The sequence below is a fragment of the Saccopteryx leptura genome, chromosome 2, assembly GCF_036850995.1.
Source record: "Saccopteryx leptura isolate mSacLep1 chromosome 2, mSacLep1_pri_phased_curated, whole genome shotgun sequence".
Lineage (NCBI taxonomy): Eukaryota > Metazoa > Chordata > Mammalia > Chiroptera > Emballonuridae > Saccopteryx > Saccopteryx leptura.
The window spans coordinates 260,184,028-260,208,703 of record NC_089504.1 but is presented as its reverse complement, the minus strand read 5'-3'; the positions used below and the strand labels follow the sequence as shown (position 1 = coordinate 260,208,703).

The following is a 24,676-nucleotide window of genomic DNA, read 5'->3' as shown; positions in this document are numbered from 1 at the left end:
CCATGGCCTCCGCCTCAGATGCTAGAATGGCTCCAGTTGCAGCGGAGCAATGCCCCAGATGGGCAGAGCATCGCCCCCTGGTGGGCATGTCAGGTGGATCCTGGTCGGGCACATGCGGAAGTCTGTCTCTCTGCCTCCCTGCTTCTCACCTCAGAAAAATATTACCACAGGAAAAAAAAAAGTAGTGTTTAAATGCTAGCTGAGGGAAATACTGGAATAAGTTGTTCTGAAAATAGAAAATTATAACAGCTGTCTCATCACCCTGTGATGAATTAATTTCCCTTATTGTTTCTCTGGTGCTTATGATTTTAAAGGTTCTCTGGAGGACCAGTGGGAAATTCATGTTTTTTGTTGTTTTGTTTTGTTTTTGAGTTTTCCTTTTTCACTTGTTGGATTTGTCGCTTCTTTATTTTTGTGGGCTTTGTTGTCATTTTTTGTGCCTCTTACATTTCAGAAAATCCTCCTGACCCGAGCTACGCCTGGCTCCTCTCTTGACTTGGCAGAGGCGCTGTGGGTCTGTTCCCGTATTTCTCGGTCCTTTCTGTGATTGTGGAAGAGAAGAGAGGCAGCATGACATGTTCGCTCAGTGAATGCTCACTGAGCACTTAGCACATCCCAGCTCCCTGCCCAAGAGCCCTCCACCTATCAGGTCGTTAACCTAACTTGTGAGGAAGGGGTTTCTATTTGTATTCTGAGAGTTCTTCAGAGCCAGTAGAGAAAGACATTATAAAGAATTGGCTCACATGATTATGGAGGCTGAAGAGTTTCAAGGCCCATACAGTGGGCAAGCTGCAGACCGAGCGGAGCTGATGGTGCAGTTCTAGTCTGAACCTAAAGACCTGAGACCCGGCAAGGCTGATGGTGCACAAGTTCCGGTTGGAGAGCTAGCAGGCTCAAGACCCAGGAAGAGCCAATTTTTTCGTTTGAGTCCAAAGGCAGGAAAGAACAATGCCCCAGTTAAAGCCAGGATGGCAGGAGGAACCCTCTCACACTCAGGGCAGAGCCAGCCTTTCTGTTCTACTTGGGGCATCAGCTGATTAGATGAGACCCACCCACATTAGGGAGGGCTATCTGCTTTACTCAATCTACTGATTCAAATGTTGATCGCATCCAAAACACCCTCACAGAAACACTCAGAATAATGTTTGACCAAATATCTAGGCATCTCAAAGCCCAATCAAGTTGACACATAAAATTCACATCACATTTTTATTTTATTTTATAGATGAGGAAACCAAGGGATAAGAGAAGTTGATTAACTCAACCCAAGCTCACGCAGCTATTGAGTGATAGGGCTGGGATTCAGACCCAAGTGGTCTAGTTCAAGCATCCATGTTCTTAATCGCTACGCTGATCACCTCTCTGACCTCTATAACTTGTTCTTGTGCACTTTGAGGAAGGCCGGGGTAGAGGAGGGAACTTGGGAGCAAGTTGCATGTTTAGAGTATTTGCTAAAAATAAGGAGAAAGAGAAAGTCCATTAGGAATAGGAACAAAGATTGCTGCCCACAGTGGGAGCACAGGTGAGGCCGGGGAGCCAAGATTCGTGAGCAAAGCAGAGCTCTCAACAAGACTGTGTTTCTAAATAGGGTGGGACATTGTCTCCCTAGCTGCTCTATTACTTGTGGTCCCTTAAAATAAACCTATAGACTTAAGAATATTTTTTAAAATGTACTTATTCATTTTTTGAGAGAAAAAAAAGGGAAGAGAGAGAAAGAGAGAGAGAAACATCCAATTAATTGTTCCACTTACTTATGTATTCATTGGTTGATTCTTCTATGTGCCCTGACTGGGGTTCAAACCCCCAACCTTGGCATATTGGGACAACATTCTAACCAACTGAGCTACCTGGCCAGGGTGACATAGACTTTTTATTTATTTATTTATTTTTTTGCTTTAAGGGTCCTTTTGTCAATATTTAAGAAAGGGCAAGGAGAAAAGGTTTGGAGGTATTACCAAAAAAAAAAAGAAAAGAAACCAAACGGGATTAAAAGGGCTCTAGAAAGTTGCAGTATCCTCTTCAGAAATGATCTTGTTATTGACTCTTTCCTATATTAATAACTGGGCGCTCCAATTGTTTCCTGCTCTCTTTTTCAACTTATCAGACTGGAGCTCGTTAAACCTATCTCTCTCTGTCTGTTGGATTCTTTTGACCAGCAATTAAAACATGTCAGGAACATAATTTTTTTCCAGATAAAATTTTAGTCAGTCTCTCAATAAATAAAACACAACAGCAGCATTTTGTAAGTATAAAATTACTTAATAAATTTATACTAATACCTTTTTCCTAATTACTACAAAGCCGATCAAGAGAATGCTGAGTCTACTTTGATGAGCACAAAAACAGGAAATCGTGAATGTGGATGACATTTGCAGTCGTACACAAGTCTCAATGTCCAATTTATTTCTGCAGTCTGTTTTGGACAAACAATATCAAGAAAATCCTGACTCAAACAGATAATCAGCTTAGGTTGCAAGCTCAAGCTTCTCTTCAATCTAACGGATCCAAAAGTCTTAAAGAGGGTTTGTAGAAATTTTTGTTTCAGAGTTGAATCTCCAATGATACCTAACAACTAGCAAACTTCCTTTTTGTGAATATAAAAGTTAATCAGTAGACACTCTGCACTTTTACATGCTAAGCCTATCTATTGAATATTTTATGACAGCAACACAATGACAAGTGTTCTGATTTTACTTGTCATTATATAATAAGTGTAGCTCAGTCGAGGCTGAATAAATGTGCCCGGCCCTTGTTCATGGCTATATAAAAATGCTCAGCTTACCACCTCGTCGGCATAACACAAATGTTTGCTGAATGAATGAACACACCAACCTTGCCTGATAGCTCATTAAGTATTAGATTATATGCATGTAAAGCCAGAAGCCATGGCCAGGGTCACCATCACAGCAGCCTTCTGGCCCATGCAGGTTCGCATTGGATTCGGACAGTTGGTAAAGAAACAAAGGAGCCAAAAGCAGATGGGCTGTCATCTTTAATTCTAGCTTGCACCCGGCGGGCAAGTAAAAATACACACTGGGCTCCAAAACCCAGTCACATTCAGTGCTCACAAAGCCACTGACTTATCCGAGTTTCCTAGAATCAAAGGTTTCTAGCTCACCAGACTTATTCACCTCTGTTCCCCATCTCCTTCCTTCTCCCTGCACAAACTCTGCACAAACTGGCATCTCACTCAGCACTCCACCATCTTGGCTGCTTCTCCTGGCCTCCTCCACGTGGCCTTTCTCTGCTCTCCTCTGCTCTCTCTTCTAATGATAATCTCAGGAACCAAGAGCCCAAGTTCCCATTCTGCCCCTATTTTATACTGTAGCTTCATACCCTCTAATCCAAAATACAAAATAGGGAAGTCTCTAATACAAAGTCACTTCTCTGAGGCATGATTGGATTGTACCGCCCCACATCAAAAAGGGTGGGAAAGGCTTAATCCCAAAACCAAGCCCCAGGCTACAACAATCCTGCCTGCCCCCAACACACATTAATATCACCTGGGCCACGGCCTCCTTGTGTCATCTTTAGCAAAGTGAGCATAATACATTTTATCTGCCCAACAATGCACATTTCTATTTTTACTTTTTTTATTTTTGTGCATATTTGAATTTAAAGAAGATCAGTGCAGATCTGCAGACTTCATAACCAACGACTTGTTTTCCAGACCTTGAGCTGTGTCTCCAGGTCTGGCTGTGTCCCAGGTCTGTCTCCAGTGGAAGCCTTACCTCCAGGCCTGCGTGAAAACTAGCTAATGAGGCTCACCCATTGGTTGGTTGTCTTCAATAGCAAAGTTAGCACAGAGTGCATTTGAGATTGTGTTGAGACTAATTATGGTTTAAGAAATTATGTTATAAATGGAAGTCAAAATATTGGTGGGTCCCAAAACATGTCATGCAATTCAGGGTACCCTGGTGTTTTAAGAAGTACGGGTGGGTGACACTCCTGAAGTGTGTGGAGACCACTCCCTCCACAAGGCCCCTCTCTCCCGCCTCACGCCTGCATGTGGCTCTGAAGGCACCTCCTCCTAGAAATGTTTGCATTTAACAGGAGAAAGTGCTTCCTGCCACCAGAAGGTCTTTGGTTTGGGTCCATTTGGTAAGACCAGTGGGGTTCCTAGTTGTAAAGCCAGTAGGCATAGCCACCATCACAGCCGCCTGGCCCATGCAGTTTCGCATTAGATTTGGACAGACGGTAATGAAACAACGGAACCAAGAACTGGTGGGCCATTACCTTTAATCCTAGCTTGTACCCGGCGGGCAAGTAAAAACACACACTGGGCTCCAAAACCCACTCATTCAGTGCTCACAAAGCTACTGACTTATTAGAGTTTCCTAGAATCAAAGGTTTGTACCTCACCAGCCTTATTCACCTCTGTTCCCCATCTCCTTCTCCCTGCACAAACTCTGCACAAACTGGCTTCTCTTTCAGCATTCTGCCATCTTGGCTGCTTCTCCTCTTCTCCATGTGGCCTTTATCTGCTCTCCTCTCTGCTCTCCTCCTAGTACGTAATTACTCTTCCTCCAGAACAACGTGATCTCCCCTTTTAAAACCTTTTGGTGTGAAAGCCCTCCCCCAACACATATTAACATAATCACGTCCATCCCAAGCAAGAAGGGCAACTAATATCATCACCTAGGCGATGGGTTTCCACGTGGGCAGCACCATCTTTAACAAAGTGACCATAATATATTTTATCTGCCCAACACTGGTATTTCCCAACTGTTCTTGCTCTGTGATGGATTTCAACAGTTGGCCTAAGGTGAGAGTTGGGAAGGCCACCTGAGTGGAACTTCCAAATGGGTGTGTTTGAGATGGTGATTCCTTCAGGCCAGGGGGCAGCTAGAGCCCTAGGGCCACTTGTCTATGGCCCAGGACAACCTCTGACCTGCTCTAAATGCCCCCCAGGGTGCTGTATCATCAGGGTGGCCATTTTATCTCTGCACCTGTCTTTGAAAGGTTTGGAGCCTTACCTGTGGTGGCGCAGTGGATAAAGCGTCAACCTGGAAATGCTGAGATCGCCAGTTCAAAACCCTGGGCTTGCCTGGTCAAGGCACATATGGGAGTTGATGCTTCCAGCTCCTCCCCCCTTCTCTCTCTCTGTCTCTCTCTCCTCTCTCTCCCTCTCTGTTTCTCCTCTCTAATAATGAATAAATAAATAAATTAAAAAAAAATTTAATGGCACAATGATCTTTAAAAAAAAAAAAGAAAGGTTTGGAGCCACAAAGAGAAACTGTGAGGGGGCATTTTGGTTCCCTTAATTGTTGTTTGGGATTTCCTGGACTGCAGGCTGGGGGACAGAAACAGGAGGCGGTGATGGCGTCCTGTCTCCCTGCTTCCGGCAGGCTTGCTGTCCTTGTGTAAGAAGAGGGAGGCTTTTTGGGTTGGTGTCAACGTTTGCTCAGAAAGTTGAAGATGCAGGGTGAAAGTTTTATTGTTGCTGGCGTTCAGGGGGCTATTTGTTAGAAGCCACACTGACCCACAGCAGTAGTAGAAGGAGGTGCTTTCTGAGCTTTTCAGTTGAATGACAGGTAGGCTTTGTTTGTTTGGCGAGCATTGCACTCATCTGCTGGGACGCAGTGAGCTCTGGCTCAGCTGTTGCTCCTCTTCCATTCATGTATCCACTATTCCAGAAACTGGCCTTCCACCTCCTCAGCAAGAGGGATGCTGGAGGAGTCCCAAGAGCAATCCATGAGCACAGTGCTAAGAGGCACAATTTTGGGCTGGAAGGCGAGGGTCCGTACATGTCAGAAAACGCTGTAGGCTTTGGTAACACAAGAGTTTGAGTTTGTTCCACCTGCAGCTGTTCTAAAGATTACAGCTGTTTAAGGTAACTGCCTGGAGAGAAACTGCATAACCTCCCTGAATTTAGCACCTATAATAGGAAGAAAGCCTGGAGGTATTTTACCACTTACTTATCTATCTCTCTATCTACCTATCTACTACCTCCCTTCCTCTCTCCCTCCCTCCCCCTCCCCCTCTCCCTTCCTCCCCTCCTCCCCTCCTCCCCCCTCTCTCTTCCCCTCCCTCCCTCCTTCCTTATCTATCTATCCCTGCACAAGTGCATTTGAATGTTGCCTTTTGCATTACTTAACAGAAGAAAGGTAAGTTCTGGAAATTGACTACATAAAAGACTTGTTTTTTGCAAACCGCTCAAGACCAAGGTTGTTCTGTAAAAGAGTTCTGTCTTCTTTTTAATGAAAATTAAGAATTTATCTTAAGAAAGTTTATTGAAAGGCTGGTTAACGTATTTGCATAATGATAAAATGTGCCAACATTTCTCTTCTTTGCTATAATCAGTGCATAGAGACTCACAAAGGCTTATAAAAAGACATAAAAGGCACCTACACATTCTTTGGATCTCCTTTGTGAACCAGTCAGCTTGACCAAATGAAACTGGCACTTCTATAAAAACGTATTTTTATAAAAATCTTATGTAATCAATAAATGCTGCTCTCAGTGCATGCCAGGCAATGTACTATTCCTTCCTCTTGTGTGGCATCTGTCTGTTACGTTATCTTAACACACAGAAACGCATGCCTCTCCGTCCAGCAACTGCATTTAACTACTCCGAAAAACAGATGAATACCAATACAGGACAGAAAAGTAGCTCCTGGTAACTTGTTGGATATGGGGATTGAGAAAAAAGAGAAGTCCAAGATAACTCCCCGGTTCTGGCCTTTGTGTTTGGGAAGGCCATCGACTAAGATAGGAGAAAGCCTAAAAAGCTCAGTTGCCTTTGAATGTTAAACCCCTCAGAACAGAGAGACATCTCTAGGATTCTTTTTAAGATCTGATTTCCGATGGAGCTAAAAGAACTTGTTACATATTTTCTAAAACCCAGGTGTGATGGAAAGAACTGGCCTCTAATAAAAGCACTGGACACTAAGGCCCAAGTGAGCTTTTCTGATTGTCCACGCTTCACAGACATCATCTCATATTATTGCTGGGGAATGAGATGTGCCCCCATGAGACCCGGCTGGGAGGGACACCTGGAAGCTTATGTGTGGATTCTCCAGTACTGTGACTCCTTTGCTGATTTTAACTTATGTCCTTTTGCTGTATTAAACTATAAACACAAATATAGCTGCCTTTTTGAGTCTTGTGGATCCTTCTAGTAACTTGTAGAGCTCGAGAGTGGGTTGGGGGACCTCTGACACAACTCCAGATGCAAAAATCTGGATGGGAAAAGCAGATTGCAATAAACTTGAGACATCCTGAAAGACCTTGGATTGCATAGGAAAGCAGCTGTTGCACGGCCCAATCCCCGAAGACACAGTTTTCTCGAAGAGATGTCAGAGACAGACAGACTTCAAACTCCGGTAAAAAGGAACCTTATTTAGGTACTGTCAGGAAATAACTAGCACAGCAATGAACCTCTGAGGGGTTGACCCTTGGATTTATGTCTCTCAAATCAAGAGACCCAAGCAATCCTCCTATCACTGAGAGATGGTCCCTATTGTAGACCTTAAGCTGAGGATTCTGACAGTCTTCAGACAGGAAGAGACAGCCTCTACCCAAATCCTGAATCAAGCCAACAGTGGGATAATGTGTTCATGCAAACTTCCACCCAAGACCCACAAAACAAAATCCAGATTTCCAGAGCCAAACACGATCATGCTTTAAATTGCATTTATTGTTGTTTTCCTAGCAAGTTATTTTTTCCTCTCTGCTAGTTTAAAAGATCTGCTAACAGACACTTCTGAACCCTTCACTACAATACCCAAAGGACCCTCTGAATACTACTCTTTGCATCCCTACTCATTCGGTGGCAAGAGTCTACTATCTATCTGGTTATAACTTGCTCATGATTTGGCTAAATTATACAATAAAACCAACTGTTGGCTTTAAACTAATTTTTTTTTTGGTTGCCACCCATCTTTCTCCAGTGCAAGTCCTTTGTAATTATTCGGCTGGGTTCCCCGGTCACTTGGGGATGTTTGAGATGGCTAACACCACTGAAGGCCACAGAGCCCCAAACCAGGATTTGGTATCACATTACACCTAGGATGGAAGTCTCCTGTTTCCAGTGAAACAACACCTGGGAACCTTGCATAGGAACTGTCCTACGTGACTGAGTGTTACCAGAAGCAGATCTTGGAGAGAACTGTGAGGCAGATGGGCCGCGGGACTGGGAACATTTGGAGCTGCCTCGCTTTTGCACACCTTACCAGAAAGGCTCATGCTGTTTTGCGTCAGGTCTACCTAATAATCTCTCTTCCATAAATCTCACTGGCTTGTGCCAAACCGCTCTTGCTGAGTGATGCCAAAACCAGATAATGCTATTCAACAACTTCATAGGGCTATTTTGGCTGATTACTAATCATTGGGAGGCTCCCAATCGCTAGGACTGGCTTTTCAGCCAAAAAGCTGACAGCTCACAAGCCAGATGGGGATTTGTTATCTCAAAAAACTGATGCCCGCCTTCAAATAGTCTCTCACATCACCCAGAATTTGTTTTGGCCCATTCATTTCCCCTCTTGGAAGAAGAGGTTTTTTTAGATGACTCAAACCCCCCCCCAAAAAAAAACCCAACTTCATTTGGCACCCCTCATTTTAATCATTAAGGAGAATTCTGAACTATCCTCTTCTTCTTCCAGCCTTTTTATCTCAAGTGTGAAATAAATGTCCCTGAAGTCTGGGAGTTCCTGTATTTTGTGGCTCACCCATTGGCAGTGGGCTGAACAATGCTACTAAGGCCACTGAAGGCCTGACTCGCGAAGTTTGTAACGTTGGGCAGCCCCAGGTTTATTGGCTTTTCAAGGTGGAACATTGGCTAGTTGAGAGGAAGAAGGCTGTACTTAAATTTCCACAGAGCTGGGAAATGAGTATAGACACAAATGAATCCAGGAAATGAGTATAGGAAAGGAGGCAATTTAGCTAATTATCTTCATAGATGGTTCTGTGTTCTGTTCTCTCTGGAATGGGATCTTTTCTCTTGGACTTACTGGGCTCCTAGCTTAGAAGCCCAGTCCCTTTCTGTGTGTTTGACATGTTGCAGAGTTCATACCCTGGTGTGTCCTTGCTGTTCCATCACAAGATCCAAACAGCAACAACAGTGGTCAGCCAGCAAAAGGCAGGGAATCCATTTTCTATCACTGTTGGGTGAGAAATGACCACTGACTTAGTGGGTAAAACAGCACAACTCGATTATGTCACGGTTGTGTAGGTCACAAGCCTGGGCTGGTTTGACTGATTTTCAGAAGGCAAAAAGCAAAGTGCTGGCAGATGGTGGGCTTGTTGGAAGGCTCTGGGGAGAATCTGCTTCCAAGCACATGCAGATTGTTGCCCTAGTCCAGTTCCTGTAGTTACAAAGCAGAGGGCCCCGTTTCCCTGCTGATGGTCAGCTCAGGACGGCCTGAGCTCCTGGGGCCATCCTGTGGTCTTCGCACACGGGCCCCCGCATCTCAGAACCAGCAAGCCCATTAGATCCTTCTCACACGTGGACTCTCTCTGACCTCCCCTCTGCTGCCTCTCTTCTGCTTCCAGTGGGGAGCGTTCTCAGCTTCTTAGGGGCCTTGTGAACAGACTGGCCCAGTAGATAACCAAGGATACTCTCCCTATTTCAAGATCAGTAACTTTAATGTCATTTGCAAAGTTCCCGTTGCTTTGTAACCTCATGTCTTCACAGGGCCCAGGGATTAGGGTGTGGACATCTGTGAATGGCCATCGTGGTGCCCGCCACACACAGGAGAACCTGGTGCTTAGAGAGGTAGCAACAGCCGCAATTAGGACTTGACACATGCTCTGGGTTGGTCATAACCCTAGAAGGTAATGGTTGATTCTCCAGCTCAGGCTGGACAATGGTCACACAAGGGGGACTGATCAGGGTCCCCTCAGACACCTATGACAATGCAGTCTCACTGTGTGCACACCAGTTTATGCAGACAGTTTTCTTATAAGCACTAACGACTCTCCTATCAGAATGATGATTTGCTTACCTGCGTACACTAGCAGCTTATGAAGCAAGACTGTGTGGAGGAAGATTTACATACATCAAGGCCCTCTCTTGCTGTGTCCACTAAACTTGAATTACTATACCAGGAACTTTGTCCAGTTTCATTTAGGCCCTTCCCCTAAAAGACCCACCTTAAACTCTTTGAGCCCAGACCCCAAAGTGCTATAAGTACTCTTCCTTAACTTGCCCCTTTTGAAACACTGTCCCTGGCAGTGAGTTTAATAGACTCAGTCTTGCTTGTTCAACAGGTGAATCTGGTGGGCTCTGAGGGACAGGTAACTCCTCCCTATACACAGCCCATCTGTCCTTGATTCCTGAGAAGCAGGAATGGGGTCGGCAGGGGACACAGCGGAGGCTCCATCGAGGTCCCGCCGATATCGGTAGGTTCAGCGTATGTCGTTGATGATCCGGAACGACTGAGGGGCCATGCCTGCATAATCGTTAAAGCTGCCATCCTGTGACAGCTGTGAGCAGCCCTGGGAACACCTTATCAGCGAGGCGCCACGCGCTCTAGCCCAGGGAGACTTCAGTTGTCTGAGGAGGATGGTGTTGTGTATCTACTCCGTTCAGGCAGAGGTGCTGCCTAAGCCAGCCATCCCCTGCAAGGCGGGAGGTCTGAAGGAGAAGAACGGGGAGCAGAGCGAGCCCTGTTGCTCCAGAATGGCACCGCAGGGTGGGCGTGCGCAGGGGGCTGCACACGGGGCTGGGACCTCGTGGAGGTCCGGCTCCTTCGCTCACAGCTCCACCCCATTAGGGAGAGGGCCTGAGGCGGCATCCCAGGGGCCAAAGCCCGGGACACCAAACCCAGAGTCACTACCTGACCCCAGTGCAGTTCTGACCTTCACCACGAATGGCTTAGCAACACCAATTAGACCTTCCATTTTCCTTGGTTGACATTTATTCCTTAATGCGGGAAATACACGCGGGAGGTCAGGGCGAGGCAGTGGGTCTCAGGACAAGGCCTGAGAACCTCCTAGAAGTCTGGCATGGGGGTGGTGACTGATGGAGCTCAGGCCACGGCTCACCTCTGTGACCTCAGGGCTCCAGATTCCTTCTAGAATGTTCAGATTTGGGAGCAGGCTTGTGTAGGTCTGGGTGTGTGTGTGAGGGGAGCGGGGACAGTTAGACACTTTTGTTCATGGACTCATGACAACTCCCTAGAAAAGGGGGAACTTTAATTTCCTGAGTGGTCCATCCCTGAGGAAATTCATCTGCCCTCACCTTTCCTCAGGGTGGGATTCTAGCCTCGGTGGCAGGGGTCACCAGCAGGTGCCCTGTGGGCTGGGCCTGGGGCAGCCCACACGGGTCCTGTTCCCGGGGCTGCTCTGGGTGGGAAGGAAATGAGCACACCCTGTGCCACAGCTGTGGAGACAGTGCGGTGGGCAGAACCGGCTCTGATGCCCCTTGTCACTCCTTGATCCCAGAATAAACAGCCCAGGAAGGAAGACCAGGTGCCCGGGGGAAGCACCATCCCATTCTTTACCTATGACAAAGTCGTGTTCAAACCTCTATGCAAAGACAGAGCTTTTCCAAGATGGCTTCTTGTTAAAATGTGGGAGATAATTCCTAGCACACAGAGTTTTAAGGATAAAACAAGATAATATATATGGCAGTATTTTGTAAGCTCCAGAGAACCAATGTGTGACATTTTCTTCAACATGAATATTCAGAAAGCCACGAGGATGGAGGGTGTGAATAGGAGGCTGGGGCGTGAGGTGAACAGTCACCTCCAGAGGAACTCAGAGGCAGGCGGTGTAAGCGCAGCCCAAGCAGGCATGCCGGAAATGTGGGTTTCCCTCCCCTCCTCTCGGGACAAGACAGAGAAGGTGGCGGAGACTGGGACTGTGCCAGGCCTGGGAGGCAGGGTTGGAATTAGAAAGGCAGGAGGAAGAGGACTTTTCCGAGTATGGGACACCTGTGAGGGCATCCCAGAGGCCACAGCCCAGTTTGCATGAGTTTAGGGGACAGTGAGGAACAGAGAGGCACTTCGGGAGCCAGAGAACAGGGAGGGGATGCTGGGTGGGGGCCGGATTGCCGAAGCCCCCCCCCCCCCCCCAACCGGCTCAGGAGCTTGGTCCTCACATGATTGGTAACAGACAGCCCTTAGGATTGCGGGGGAGGGGGGAGGAGTGACCCTGAAGGAGCTGTTTTCACAAGCTGGCCATGGAGTTTAAGATGAACTGGAAGGAGGGAGAGGTCACATGTTAGGGTCCCAGGTGCACCATCCAGGAGTGAGATGGAAGGACTCAGGTGACCATAGATCATCATGTCGGAATGGCAAGGGAAGCAGACAGACGCAGGACGAAGGGGGAGGAATGGGAGGAAGAAGGAACTGACTCGATTTGGTAGCCAGAAGGGGAGGGAGAGAGGTAAATCCAAAATGATTTCAAATCTGAGCGAGTGGGTGAGTGGCGGTTTGGGAACAGACAGGGAAGCCACTGGTGGGCTGACTCGGGAGGGCGAGTAACACAGTCCACAACCAGGGATTCTGAGATTTGATATTGGTATATCCAAGCGAAAGGGTCCCCAAGGAATTGGGAAGTGAAATGCTCAGGAGAAAGATCAACTCTGAAGATAGAGAGTTAGGTGGTAGTCACAGGGACGCTTCCCCAGGGTGACAATCTGAATACCACCACCTTAAAAAGATATGTACAAGAGGAAATATGGTATACCAGCTAATTCATAGATAATGTCAACATAAAGGCCAAACAAAGCTCCAGGCCCCTTTGCAAGTTCCCACCCTCACCTCCCCAGGTCTTCTAGCTTGGAATGTGTGCCGCTAGGCAGAGTATCAGAGAAGGGCTCAGGGACTGAGCCAGACTGGGATGGAGTGTCACCAAGGAGGGTGTGCTTAGGAGTGTTGATGCTGAAGAGGACAGAGAGAGTGAGGCTATGTCATTCATGATGTAAGAAAAAAAAAAAAAGCACGTTGGATTGACTGCTTCTCTGCGGTTTTGCAATCACCTAAAAATTCACTCTTCTGAGAGTGAGATGCATTATGAATAATTTATTTTAGGAACTGGTTATGCAGGAGTCAGTCCTAAAGAGAGTTACAGCATTTTGCTGAAAAGCAGTTGACTTAAGGACAGCGTGTGGCTGTGTCCTCAATGAGCAGAAAAATAAATCAATGGGATGAAAATGAACTATTTTCCATTCATTGATTTTGTTGCCTTTCAGAGTCATATGCAGTCACTCAGTTACTTTTTTGGGCTCCTGACAAGAGTTCTGTCAACACTGAGGGTGCCCCATAGGTACCAAGGGCTAGAACATCTCCCCAGAGAAGGCTCCAACCGGCCCCAGGCAAAGGGGTGTGTTGACCACAGGTCTCCTCTGAATTTCCAGGAGAAAGAGGCCCTGCCGAGGGCCCACTGGCTGGGCGCTTCCCTGACTTGGCTACTCTGCCATGCTGTCTCCTCACCTCCCTGGGCCCCAGCGGCACATGTGTCTGTTCCCACTCCACGCATGGGTGGCCTGGGTCACCGCATGTCCCCGCTCCCTGCTGTAAGCTGGCCCTCACTGTACTACTTGGCAATCCTCTCTTGCATGTTGGCTCCCTCCACAAGGTGGACAATGGCTGTTCTGCATTTTTTTTTTCATTCCCCTTAAGCTCCAGGTCGACTCCATTTCTGGGGGACTGGGACTTGGGCAAACCGAGGCCTTATTGTGCCCTTCTCCCTCATCCTCCCTCCTCACCCGTGCAGCTCTCTGTTTCAGAGGGCAAGGAGGCCCTGGCACATTGTTTGGAAAAGTGGCCTCTATCTGGGAGCCTGGCAGTGTGACTCTGTGCTTCCTCCAGCGGAGAGGTGGCACCTCCCCTGCTCCCTTTGGTCAAGGACAGCGTGCAGCAGGAGTGAGGGTGTGCCACTTGGAGTCCAGATTTCCACTGCCTCTCTCAGAACCCCACCATGCCATTTGGCTAGGCCTAGCCTGGCCTGCAGGGAGGGGGACCCCAGAGAGGACAGCTGAGGTGCTCCAGCAGAGACCTGAGGCTGGCCGTGCCCTTAGCCAGCTCGGCAGCTGACCGCAGTTGCCAGAACCAGCCTAGCTGACAGGCCTGGGCCAGAAAACAGAACTGACCAACCTACTTGCAGACAGGTGACACAAACTACATGTCATGTTTTAAATCACTGAGTTTTGAGGTGACTTGTTACGCACCCACAGTTAACTGATACTGAGAATCCCTTCCTTTCTGGGGCTAATCTGTACCCAGTCCCCTCCCTCGCATCTCTGGGGGCCCCTGGCTCCCCTCACCTTCCTCCTCTGCCAGCCTCTCTGCATAGGCCTCTAGGGGCGTGTTCCCTCACACAACCTCATCTCTTCCTTTCTCTGTCCCCACAGTTGGTGGGGCCATGGGGGTTTCTTCTGTCGGCTTTTCCCTCTGGTCTCCTGCAAGTTGGCCTCCATCCTTAATGGTCTCCTTAGATTGTGTCTCAGAATGGGTCCCTGGGACCGCTGACAAGCTCACTTGCTCTCGTAGGGTCTACCAGGGTTCCTTATACAGCCAGGGGCTGAGGCCTCTCTGCCAGCGGGCTGTCTGTTACGCTGCCGGCCATGGCCCCTGCGGCTCTGTCTCCTCCCTCTCCTTCCCTCCTCCCCTCTCCTCCCCCTAGCTGCGCCCTGTTCCTCCCACATTTGTCAGTGCAGGCGTCTCTGTTTCCTGCCACCTGCTTCCCTCCTGTTACGTAACTTACTTTAGGAAAATGGCAAACACAGTCCTGAGCCCTGGCCTTGAACCCCACCCTCCAAGTGTAAAGGCCTCATTGGACACTGGTGCTTGGCTGCCTAGCTGGCACCTCAGGCTTGGCCTTTCTGAGGGGGATCTTTACTTCTCCCTAAAAATCGCCCTCCCTATTATCGCCACCACTTGCACCGTCCTCTCCCCTACCAGCCATGCTTGAAATCTTTGATTTCTCCCCGACATGACACCCCACGTCTAAACCTTTGTGGAGACACAATTTCATTTCTCCACTGTCAGCATGGCCACCTCTCCCAGGGAGGCCACTGGGATTTCTCATCCAACCATCATCACAGAAGCCACACAGTGCCACTCCCTACACCAGCCTGTCCACCAGCCCTCCCCGGATACCCGGCTAGATTATCCTCCTACAACGTCTCTCTTGTCCCATCAGCCCTCTCTGCTCCAGAATCTTCTGTGGCTGCTATTTTTCTTTTGCCAGGGGGAGAGCCATGTAGGGCCAGGTCATCGGAGCCCCTCTTTTCAGGAGGGGAGTGGGGTGGTGGTGCAGAGAGGTGTGAGCTGCACACGGGTCGGGCTCAGAAGCTTTCCTCCCATCAGATGGTCCCTGGAGGCCCGATCTCCGAGCGAGGGCCTCAGTGGGAAAGTCTGGGCAGCCAACCCCTGCCCGCCCTGTCGTGTCTTTCTCTGACACCAAGACTCCTCTGCCCAGGGCCCCCACGTGTTACCCTTCGTCTAGACTGCAGCCTAACTTCTGACTTTCCCCAGACTGCCTGGACAGTAGGTCTCCCCAACCCTTAAGGCCCAGACTTGAGTTCTCTGGCCACCACCACACACCCGAGGACCGGCAATGCCTTCCCTGACATGTGTTCTCACCGCCCTGGCCCTGAGTGCCCGCACTGTGAATGCGCTCACGTGATGGGCTGTCACGGCTGCCCCATGCCATCAGCTGGTCTCCCTGTCACATCGACCCTGCTGGCAAACACCTCTGTTTTCCTTGACTTGTAAGCTCTGAGTGCAAAACAGACTCTGATGTCAGTCGGGAGGGGGGTGGGAAGGTGGTTACACGCACTGCCACCGCCCACATCTCCAAATTAAACAGGAGAGGCTTCTGGTCTGAGCAGCCTGTTGGCCATTTGCCCCGAGGGCTTTTTTGAAGACTTCTTTGCCTCTCTGTGGCGCCCGTCCTCACCCCTCGCTCCAGGCTGGGTCCCTGGACCTTGAGATCTTCTTACTTTGTTTTCACAGAGTCAGATTGAAGGTGCTAGGGAAGGGAGGCCCAGCTGTGGTTCATCCTCATCGGTCAGACTCTCGGGGAACCTGAGAGCTTTCATTTAGCCAGGAGCGCCCTCCTTAGAAACCTGCGGGGCTTTCAATGCCCCCAGGTCCTCTCCCCACCGGGCAGCAGCTCTTGGGGTACCCTCTGCTCTTCCAGCCCCTTCCCTGCAACCCCCTCCTGATCGTCCCAGCCTGGCTGCCGCTAGGGCTCTGAGAATCATCGACTTCCTGGATTCCTTGGTAGCTGCCAATTGTAAGAACGTTCTGGAAGTTCAGAACTTCTAGGTACACCCGGGGACTTGGCTTCTGGAACCTGTCCCTGCGTCTTTCTGCAGCACCTTGCTGGTTGGAGGGAACGTGCTCTCCCGTTGACAGACATACCTCACCCGGATTGATTTACTGAGGGTCGTTAACAGCTCGGCTTCCTGCCCCTGGCATCGAACACGCTCGTGTCCTTGGCCATGCGCTTGGAATGTGGTTCGCACCCCTGTGTCCCAGCAAGACCCTGGCGTGGGCTCCTTAGAGTCCCGAAACTTAGCTCACTGGCCTTCTTTAGACTGCTCTTGAGACATGAGCCGACGTGTTTGTCTTACTTGCTGGATGAGCTCGTGTAAAAACTGGCCGCCGCCTTTTGGAAGGCAAGTGGCAGTTGTGCCCTTCACTGAGGATGCTGCAGTCGTGACAGAGCAGGAGCCACCGGGGTCTGTGGCATCTTCCTGCTTAAAGTGACTCTGGGTCCTGGGCCTGGAAATGAGCATTTCTGACTGCGTAAGTGTGGAAACTGGCGGAGGCTTTGCTAGGTGGGAGCTCGGAAATTGCCCAGTGGGGCCTGAGCTCGGAGTCTGACCTATAAGTTGCAGGCGGGTCCCGGCTCCCGCACGTCACTGGGGATCCCTCCTTTCTGTCCCCGACTCACGACTGCTGGCCTCACAGGGAACAGGTTATGTCCAGAGTCACGGACAGCCTGCTGGGTCCCATGCTCCCCGCACTCTGGAAAGATGGAGGTCCGCCTTCCCCCAGCCCCCTTGTGTGGCTCTGTATTCTGTGACGTGTTCGTCCTTTTAGAGCCCTGATGTTCATTGACGGATCTAAGAAGGGATCACTAAGGGTTTAGGTGGAGGGGGGCACTGAGATCCCTCTCTGTGTCTTCAAGGACAGCCACTCGCACGGTGAAGGGATGGGCAGGGGTGCTCGGGGTCAGGGACCTGACGATCGTGTTGAGGGGATGAGACTAACGCGGCTGGAACATTGCTCTGTGTAAGTCACTCACTCAGAACAGCGCACAGACACATGGGGACACAGGGCTCGAGAAGAAACTGGCTCTGCCTCCAAGAGGTTCACACTGACTGGAGGTTCTCGTGTGCAAGGGGACCGTTCCCACATAATGTGGTGGGTGTGATGAGTGATGACCCACTGTGGTTGGGTTGAATTCCTAGGGGGAGTTGCTAAAAGCAGTACATTTTTAGTGTTTAAGGATGAAATGAGTTTTTCTCGCGGAGAAGTTGGGTTCTAGCAACGGAAGCCAGAGGTGTGCACTGGGGAGGCACGTTGACCAGGGCAGCTTCTGGTGAGGAACGTGGGAGACAGAGACTGGGGAGGATTGCGCTTAGTGTGGGCAGAGAGAAGGGACTGACGGACTGGGTTGAAAAGAGACAAAATCAGATTTGTATTATAGAAATCTAAGAAAAGCGGGGAGGGAATGGGTTGGCAGGGGTGGGGGGAGGTGAGAGATTGCGGTCAAAGACCAAGATGGAGACCATTACCGTCACCTGGGTGAGAGGTGATAAAGGAGAGAAGGGGACAGCCAGGAGAGATGCTCATGAAATCATGTCCCCAAGGCCAGTCAACTCCCTGGATTTGCTGTGGGAGGGGGCGATGATCTAGTGCTTCTGTCCCCACGGCTGTGTGGCCGGGGCAACGGCTTGAGGGGCAGAGAGCACGGTGCCTTGGGGGCCGTAGGCAGAGGTTCACCACGCCTGGTCCCCATCCTAGGAAGTGGCTGGAGGTGAGGCTGGAGAGAGAACTGGGGGCTGATCTTGGAGGACTTAACATGCTTTACTAAGAAGTGTGACATCCCTTCTACAGGCTTTCCTGTGACCCTGCAGGGCTTTAAGTAGGAGCAGAGTGTGAACGGATTTGTGCTTCTGCATGATCACCAAGTTTACGGGTGACGGCGGACAGGACTGCCCTGGGAGGGCTGTAGTGTGGGGAAGAGGGTCAAAGACTGCACCTCCTGAAATCCTCTTATCCGAGACGTAATGTGGGGGGCTCGGGAGAGGGAAGCTAAGAAAATTGTTGACATTCTAAAGTGGGGTGTTCTGAAAAGGAGAGAGAAGCGTGGGTTGGGGTTGGCAGCTGAGACCTATGAACAGATAATAGGCATGCTGGAGGCTGGGGGAAGGTATTTAGCTCAGTGATGCGGCCTCATCCTCTGTGAGAGCACACAGGAAACCTGAGAACCAGCATCCAGTGCGCCGCCTTACCTGTGAGATGATGGGGAGGGCTTAGCCACGGCGATCCCTGTGGGCCACCCGCTGGGGTTGGAAGAACCTCGGGTCTTTCCCAGGGAACTTCAGTGTCTTTTTTAGAGGAGTCTCTCCTAGCCCCCAGGATCTACCCTGCTGTGCTGACTTCTCTCCTGGGAAGATTAAAAATAAAGCAAAGGGAGACCAATGGTGAGACCGAGAAAATTCCAGCTTCCATTGAACAGAGAGATGCCTGAGACCTGGGGCAGAATTGGAGACAGAGGAAGGGCTGGGACACTCGTCATCTGCGTTTCTCCAGGCTGGCGTTGCTCCTAAGCTGCGCGTGCCCTGGCCACATTCGCCCCGGTTGTCTTTGTGACCTAACTCCCAGCTGACCAGTGGGCCACCTACATGCAGCCCCCCTGAGTCCAGTGCACAGCAGACAGTGATGTCATGGGCTCTGCTTGTTTTTAATGGCTCCTTAGAATTCCGGTCCCATCCCAGCACTTACACAGCTATTTCTGCCGGGTGCTTAATTAGTAAGTCCAGGATGTAAGCTGGGGCCAGGTGCGAGGGAGCCACCTGCCTGCTGGCTTTGGAGATGGGACGTGGACCTCCGTGTGCCCCCTGCCAGCCTGTCTTGGCGCCTGCCTCCCTTTACCTCATGAGCAATTCAACCCAGCAAATATTTTCCAAGAACCCACTGTGTGCTGTGGGCTGGCACTAACATGTGCCCCCAGTCTTTGTCTTAGGAAATCAGGGTCAGGGGCTGGGAGTGAAGAAGTGTGGCTGCTACAGGCATGAACTGCCGGGCTTGCCAGTCTCCGCTGCTCGTGGGCACAGCCCCAAATCGCACAGAGTGGGGTTGCAGGTCCCTGGGCATGACTTGTAGCTGAAGAAAACATGTATGCACATACACACAGGCACACAACATACATACATGGATTACGTACTTTTTTTTTTTTTTCTAGCAGAAGTGAATAGAACTGGAAAGGAAATCCTATTGCTCAGTGAATGGTGGAGGGAGTCACCACTGGTGTGACAATGTGACACCAAATTAGTTCATCACCCGAGCTGGTTGTCACCTTGGAAAGTGCATGCCTTTGGGGGCAGAAGGATTAAGGTTCAAATTTCAGCTTTACCAGTTACCAGCTGGGTCACAGGAGAGTTAACTATTGTACCAGGTGATGATGGTTGTTAGGGGCACACAAATCAAGGCATGGAGTCCCTGCCCCCAGCAGCAGGTGGACCACAGGACTGGCGCCACCTGCAAACTCACAGCAAGCATGGCTAGTTGTCGCAACATGAGGGTGAGACACAGGACAGGTAAGCTCCCATGGTACGTAGAGGACAGGCTACAGGTGTGCTGCTGCTGAGGTCTGGGGTGCTGGGGCACCCTAGTGGGGAGTGGGGAGGGGAGGGGAGAAGGAAGGGGGAGAGGAGAGAAGGAGGGGGGAGAAGGGGAAGGGTGGGAGGGGGAGGAAGAGGAGGCTATGCTGATGGGCTCTGAGGAGGCACTCCAGGCTGTTTGGCCTACTTCATAAGCCTGCCTACTTCATAAGCTTGTCCACTTAGCTTGGTGCCCAGCTGGCTGGTGGCTGGTGTATCAGTCTGCTCAGGCTTCTATAGAAAAATACCATACTGGCTGGGGGTCTTTAAAAAAGACTTTATTTTTTCACAGTCTGGAAGCCAGAAGTTCAAGATCAAGGTGCAGGCACGGTTGGGTTCTGGTGAACGGCTCTGCCAGGCTCGCAGATGGCTGCCTTCTTCCTGCATCCTCCCGGGGACTTCACTGTGCCTGTGTGGGGACAGTGCACTCTCTCAGATGGTCACCAGGCTCTGGGCCCCACCCTTATGCCCGCATTTAACCCTAACTCCCTCCTTAGAGGCCCTGTCTCCAAATACATTTACATTGGGGTACAGGGCTCCAATGTTTCATCCCTGGGGGGGCAAAGACATTCAGTCCATGCACCTGTGGTGTCAGGGGCAGACCAGCAGTCAGTACCCACTCGCCTTTGCAGTCAGTACACAGTAGTGGGTAAGAGCAGGACTCTGTGGCCAGAGGGCCCGGGTCTGTATTCCAGCTCTGCCTTTACTCTCTGGGTCAACCTGGGCACGTTCCCTAACCTCTTCATGCCTCAGTCTCCTCATCAGTGAAATGGGGAGAGCAATATTCCAGCCTCAGAAACTGTGCGGATTAGAGAACTAGCCTCCGAAGCCCTCAGTGCTGCACTGGGCCAAGTGAGCAGTCTGTAACCTTTGTCCACCAGCCAAACCAGGGAGGGGTGGTTATCTACTCAAGCCCTGCTGATCGAGTGTTCACCCAGCCAGCATAGCTGACCACCCTGCTCGAGATTGCGTGAGTATGGGAGGATACAGATTAATTGAAAGACACGGGCACTTCTCTCAATAGCTTACAGTGTTCTTAGGGCAATTGAAATCCCAGAAACTATTAAAGAGGAACCAGAATATCATTCAGCATCTCAGGCAATTTCCCCAATGTTATGTCCAAGGTCTTTCTGACTCTGTGAGGCCATTCCCTGCTTGCATTTCCCTGGGGCTCAACAGGGCCACTGAGAGTCACAGTTGAAGAAATCTTGGGTTAACCCCCGCTGCCAGCATCCTGTGACCCACATCCTCTCTTTCAGGAGGTTTCCGGGGGGGGGGGGGAGCTTTTCGTTTCTGACCCTATTGTTTTGACATTGATTTTTTGCCTGAAAAGATAGTTTCTGCTCTAAAACCTTTCCAGGGAAGAGACATCCCAATTTACATTCTTACGAGGGCCATGGAGCAGGGCTCCCCTGGCTCACGTTGTTAAAGTCCTTCTGGTGCACCTGCTCGGTCACTTCCTCTCTTCCCAGCAGGCAAAACATGAGTGTCACCAACCCTGGACAAAGGTGCATCTTCACTCCGGCTAAGCCCGCTCCCCTGGGGGCTTATTCCCCATCAGGTCTATCTCTAATTAATTAAGTGTTGGAACACTTGCGAAGCACCTGTGTGGTGCCAGGCGTTGTGCTAAAAGATAGGAACACATAGATGAGCAAGGTAGCTCTTACTCTGCCTCTCACGGGGGACAGATGAGGCAGGAGCCACAGGAAAGAACAGCAGGTCCTGTCGCGAGTGCAGAGCGGATGCTTGAGCCGAGTTTTAAAGCATAAGCATCAGTGCGGTGGCCAGGGAGAGAAGCAGCGGCAGAGGGACCGTGGGTACGGAAGCCTGGAAGCCCCAAAGCTCAGCCTGGCTGAGGCCGAGGGTGTGGAGACGGAGGGAGAGGGGGCGAGGCTGGGAAGATGGGCCCAGGTTCAGCCTTTCATGACTCGACTTGTGGTCAAGATGACATGGCTCTTGTTCACAGAACAGACACCTGACCAGTGTCCTCTGGTCCCACAGTTAGGGAGTGGCAGGGCTGGATGGAAGAAGTGGGAGGAAAAAGGCATTCTGACTGCTGCATTCTCCTGTTTCTATGTCCTTTCTTCCCTCTTTAGTGACTGCCTTGCCTATGGAAAATCACCCCTTTGTTCCCTTCTGAGGACTCGCTATGTTCTCTCGGTAAACGCTGTCCCCGGGGGTGTGCGAACCAGCATTTCCTCCTCGGTCTGATCTTAGGTGCTACACACCTGCCACTGGAGGCAGTGAGTTGTTGGTGGGCTCAGTCACGTTACTGAGCTCAGCACCCATTCTCTGGATGAGACAGAAGGTCAAGGAATGAGCTGTCGTTCTGTGCTGAGAATTCCCCCAGCTGCTGTGCTCACAGGGAGATGGGCACTTTGAACATCCAAGCAACATTCTTAAGTGCCTCCCGTGTTCCAGGAGCTGGGCTAAGAGTGGGCACAGCATGAGCAAGGCACCTTTGCTTGGCCTTGGTGCCTCTCCAGACAGACCCACAGACAGATTACGGCCGCGCGGCATGGCTGAGGTCTCTTCATGGATGTGCTGAATCAGGCAGTCGTGCGGGGGGTGGGGGTGGGGCGTGGAGGAGGTGGTTTGGATTTTTAGCAGGCACTCTGGGTGATTTTTCTGCTCACTGGACTTTGAGAACTGCTGGTCAAATGGCTAGGAAGGAACTGTCACTCAGTTCTAATTACTTTTCACGTGAGAATTACACATACGTTCTTCATGGGAGATGATAAATGTTTAAGCTCTCAAATTATATATAAAAATAGTGCCAGTTATTTTTTATTGTTTACTATGCTCCAGGTTTCAAATGGCCCAACAATGTCATCACATCTATATTATTATCCCATTTTACAGAGGATGGTTGATGCGGTTAAGTCACTTGCTAGTAAATGTTCCTGACTCAAGCCCCTCAACAGCTGACTGAGGCACTTGTCTCCTAATGTCCCTGTCTGTGCTGGGGCTCCAGGTCAACCACCTACATCTCTTTCAGTCCCAAGGTCTCCTGGAGGATGACCCAACTGGCCTAGCGTTGCCCGTGTGATGGAGGAACAGTGGGGGTGTGGGGTGTGATGGAGGAACAGTGGGGGTGCGGGGTGTGATGGAGGGACAGTGGGGGTGTGGGGTGTGATGGAGGGACAGTGGGGGTGTGGGGTGTTATGGAGGGACAGTGGGGGTGCGGGGTGTGATGGAGGAACAGTGGGGGTGCGGGGTGTGATGGAGGAACAGTGGGGGGTGCGGGGTGTGATGGAGGAACAGTGGGGGTGCGGGGTGTGATGGAGGGACAGTGGGGGTGCGGGGTGTGATGGAGGGACAGTGGGGGTGTGGGGTGTGATGGAGGGACAGTGGGGGTGTGGGGTGTGATGGAGGAACAGTGGGGGTGCGGGGTGTGATGGAGGGACAGTGGGGGTGTGATGGAGGGACAGTGGGGGTGCGGGGTGTGATTGGGGGACAGTGAGGGTGTGGGGTGTGATGGAGGGACAGTGGGGGTGTGGGGTGTGATGGAGGAACAGTGGGGGTGTGGGGTGTGATGGAGGGACAGTGGGGGTGTGGGGTGTGATGGAGAGACAGTGGGGGTGCGGGGTGTGATGGAGGAACAGTGGGGGTGTGGGGTGTGATGGAGGAACAGTGGGGGTGCGGGGTGTGATGGAGGAACAGTGGGGGTGTGGGGTGTGATGGAGGAACAGTGGGGGTGCGGGGTGTGATGGAGGGACAGTGGGGGTGCGGGGTGTGATGGAGGGACAGTGGGGGTGTGGGGTGTGATGGAGGAACAGTGGGGGTGTGGGGTGTGATGGAGGAACAGTGGGGGTGTGGGGTGTGGCAGGCCCATGTTGGTGAAGCAGATGGTTATGGCAGCCACAGGGTGGGGCTCCGTGACCCTTGGCCTCCCGCGTCCTCCTCTGGCCCCTGCCCGTTGCCCTCCTAGGTCTCTTTACAGCCCACCTGGCAATGAAGGAATCAGCTCCTCCTCAGACATCATTCACAGACTCAGCTGGCGAGAGCCACTCGATCTTCGGTTCTGTGCCTTCTAGTCAGATTGTCACCCAGTGCATGGCGCTTCGCCCAGAAACCCCGCTAACCTGCTTGTAGCCAGGTTCAGCATTGGGCCCTCAGTCGCAGCTGCCATACCTGGCTGGCCAGGGTGACTGTCACCTGCAGTTTCTCCACAGGACAGCAGGCTTTGTAGACTTTGCCAAGATCAGCCGTGCCCATTGGACTGGAGGGAGGGCTGTTCCCCCCTGTTTCTACTCAATAGGAAGGCGCTGCTGGCCCCTGCATGTGGAAGGGAGCCCACCTGGGAAGGGTCTGCAGGCTGGGCCCCCATGAGCATGTCTTTGTAGAACGTGCCCTGTTGCTGGACAGGGCACTTGAGGAGACGTGGTGCCCAGTGAGCCCCTGGGAGGAGATTGAATCATACCTGCTAACCTTGACATTTATGGGACATTTGAACAAAGAGTCAGCAAGCTCCCAGCTGAAATTTCTCACCTGTTTACTAAGTGACTGCAAGGTGGAGGGTTTTTAAAAAATATATACATACTACCCCGAGGAGGAGTTCTCTTCTGAGCGTGAAGCCGGCTCTTGGTGTTCCTTATGCAACTGCCTTTTGCCATTGATGATCGTTCTTCTCTTCCTTTGGGAGAAAAAGAGGGAGAGGACACAGTCTGAGTGGTCAAAAAAAAATATATATATATATACACATACTGAAGGTTTATAGGACGAACATTTCATGGCAGCAAAAGCCGTCTGTTCTGTTGGGTTCTACCTCTTTCTGCTCCCCTCCCCCAGATCTCTACACTCTGCCCCCTCTTGGCTGGGGCGCTGAGCTTCCCCCAGTGCACCTCCTGTCTCTGCCTCCCTCTCCATTCACACGGTGACAGTCCT

General features: G+C 50.7%; 1 protein-coding gene and 1 pseudogene across 1 annotated transcript; one reads left to right on the top strand and one right to left on the bottom strand.

Annotated features, from left to right (window-relative positions):
- Positions 1-22,820: 22,820 nt before the first annotated feature.
- LOC136391929 (uncharacterized) lies at positions 22,821-23,624 on the bottom strand. Its single transcript, XM_066363834.1, has one exon. It carries the CDS (start codon positions 23,622-23,624, stop codon positions 22,821-22,823), a length of 804 nt encoding a protein of 267 aa, XP_066219931.1.
- A 653-nt stretch (positions 23,625-24,277) lies between these two features.
- On the top strand, positions 24,278-24,465 carry LOC136396335 (small nucleolar RNA U3; annotated as a pseudogene).
- Positions 24,466-24,676: the final 211 nt, after the last annotated feature.

Coding starts and splice junctions, on each gene's coding strand:
- LOC136391929 (XM_066363834.1), bottom strand. CDS start 23,624: ATGGGCCTGCCACACCCCACACCCCCACTGTTCCTCCATCACACCCCA.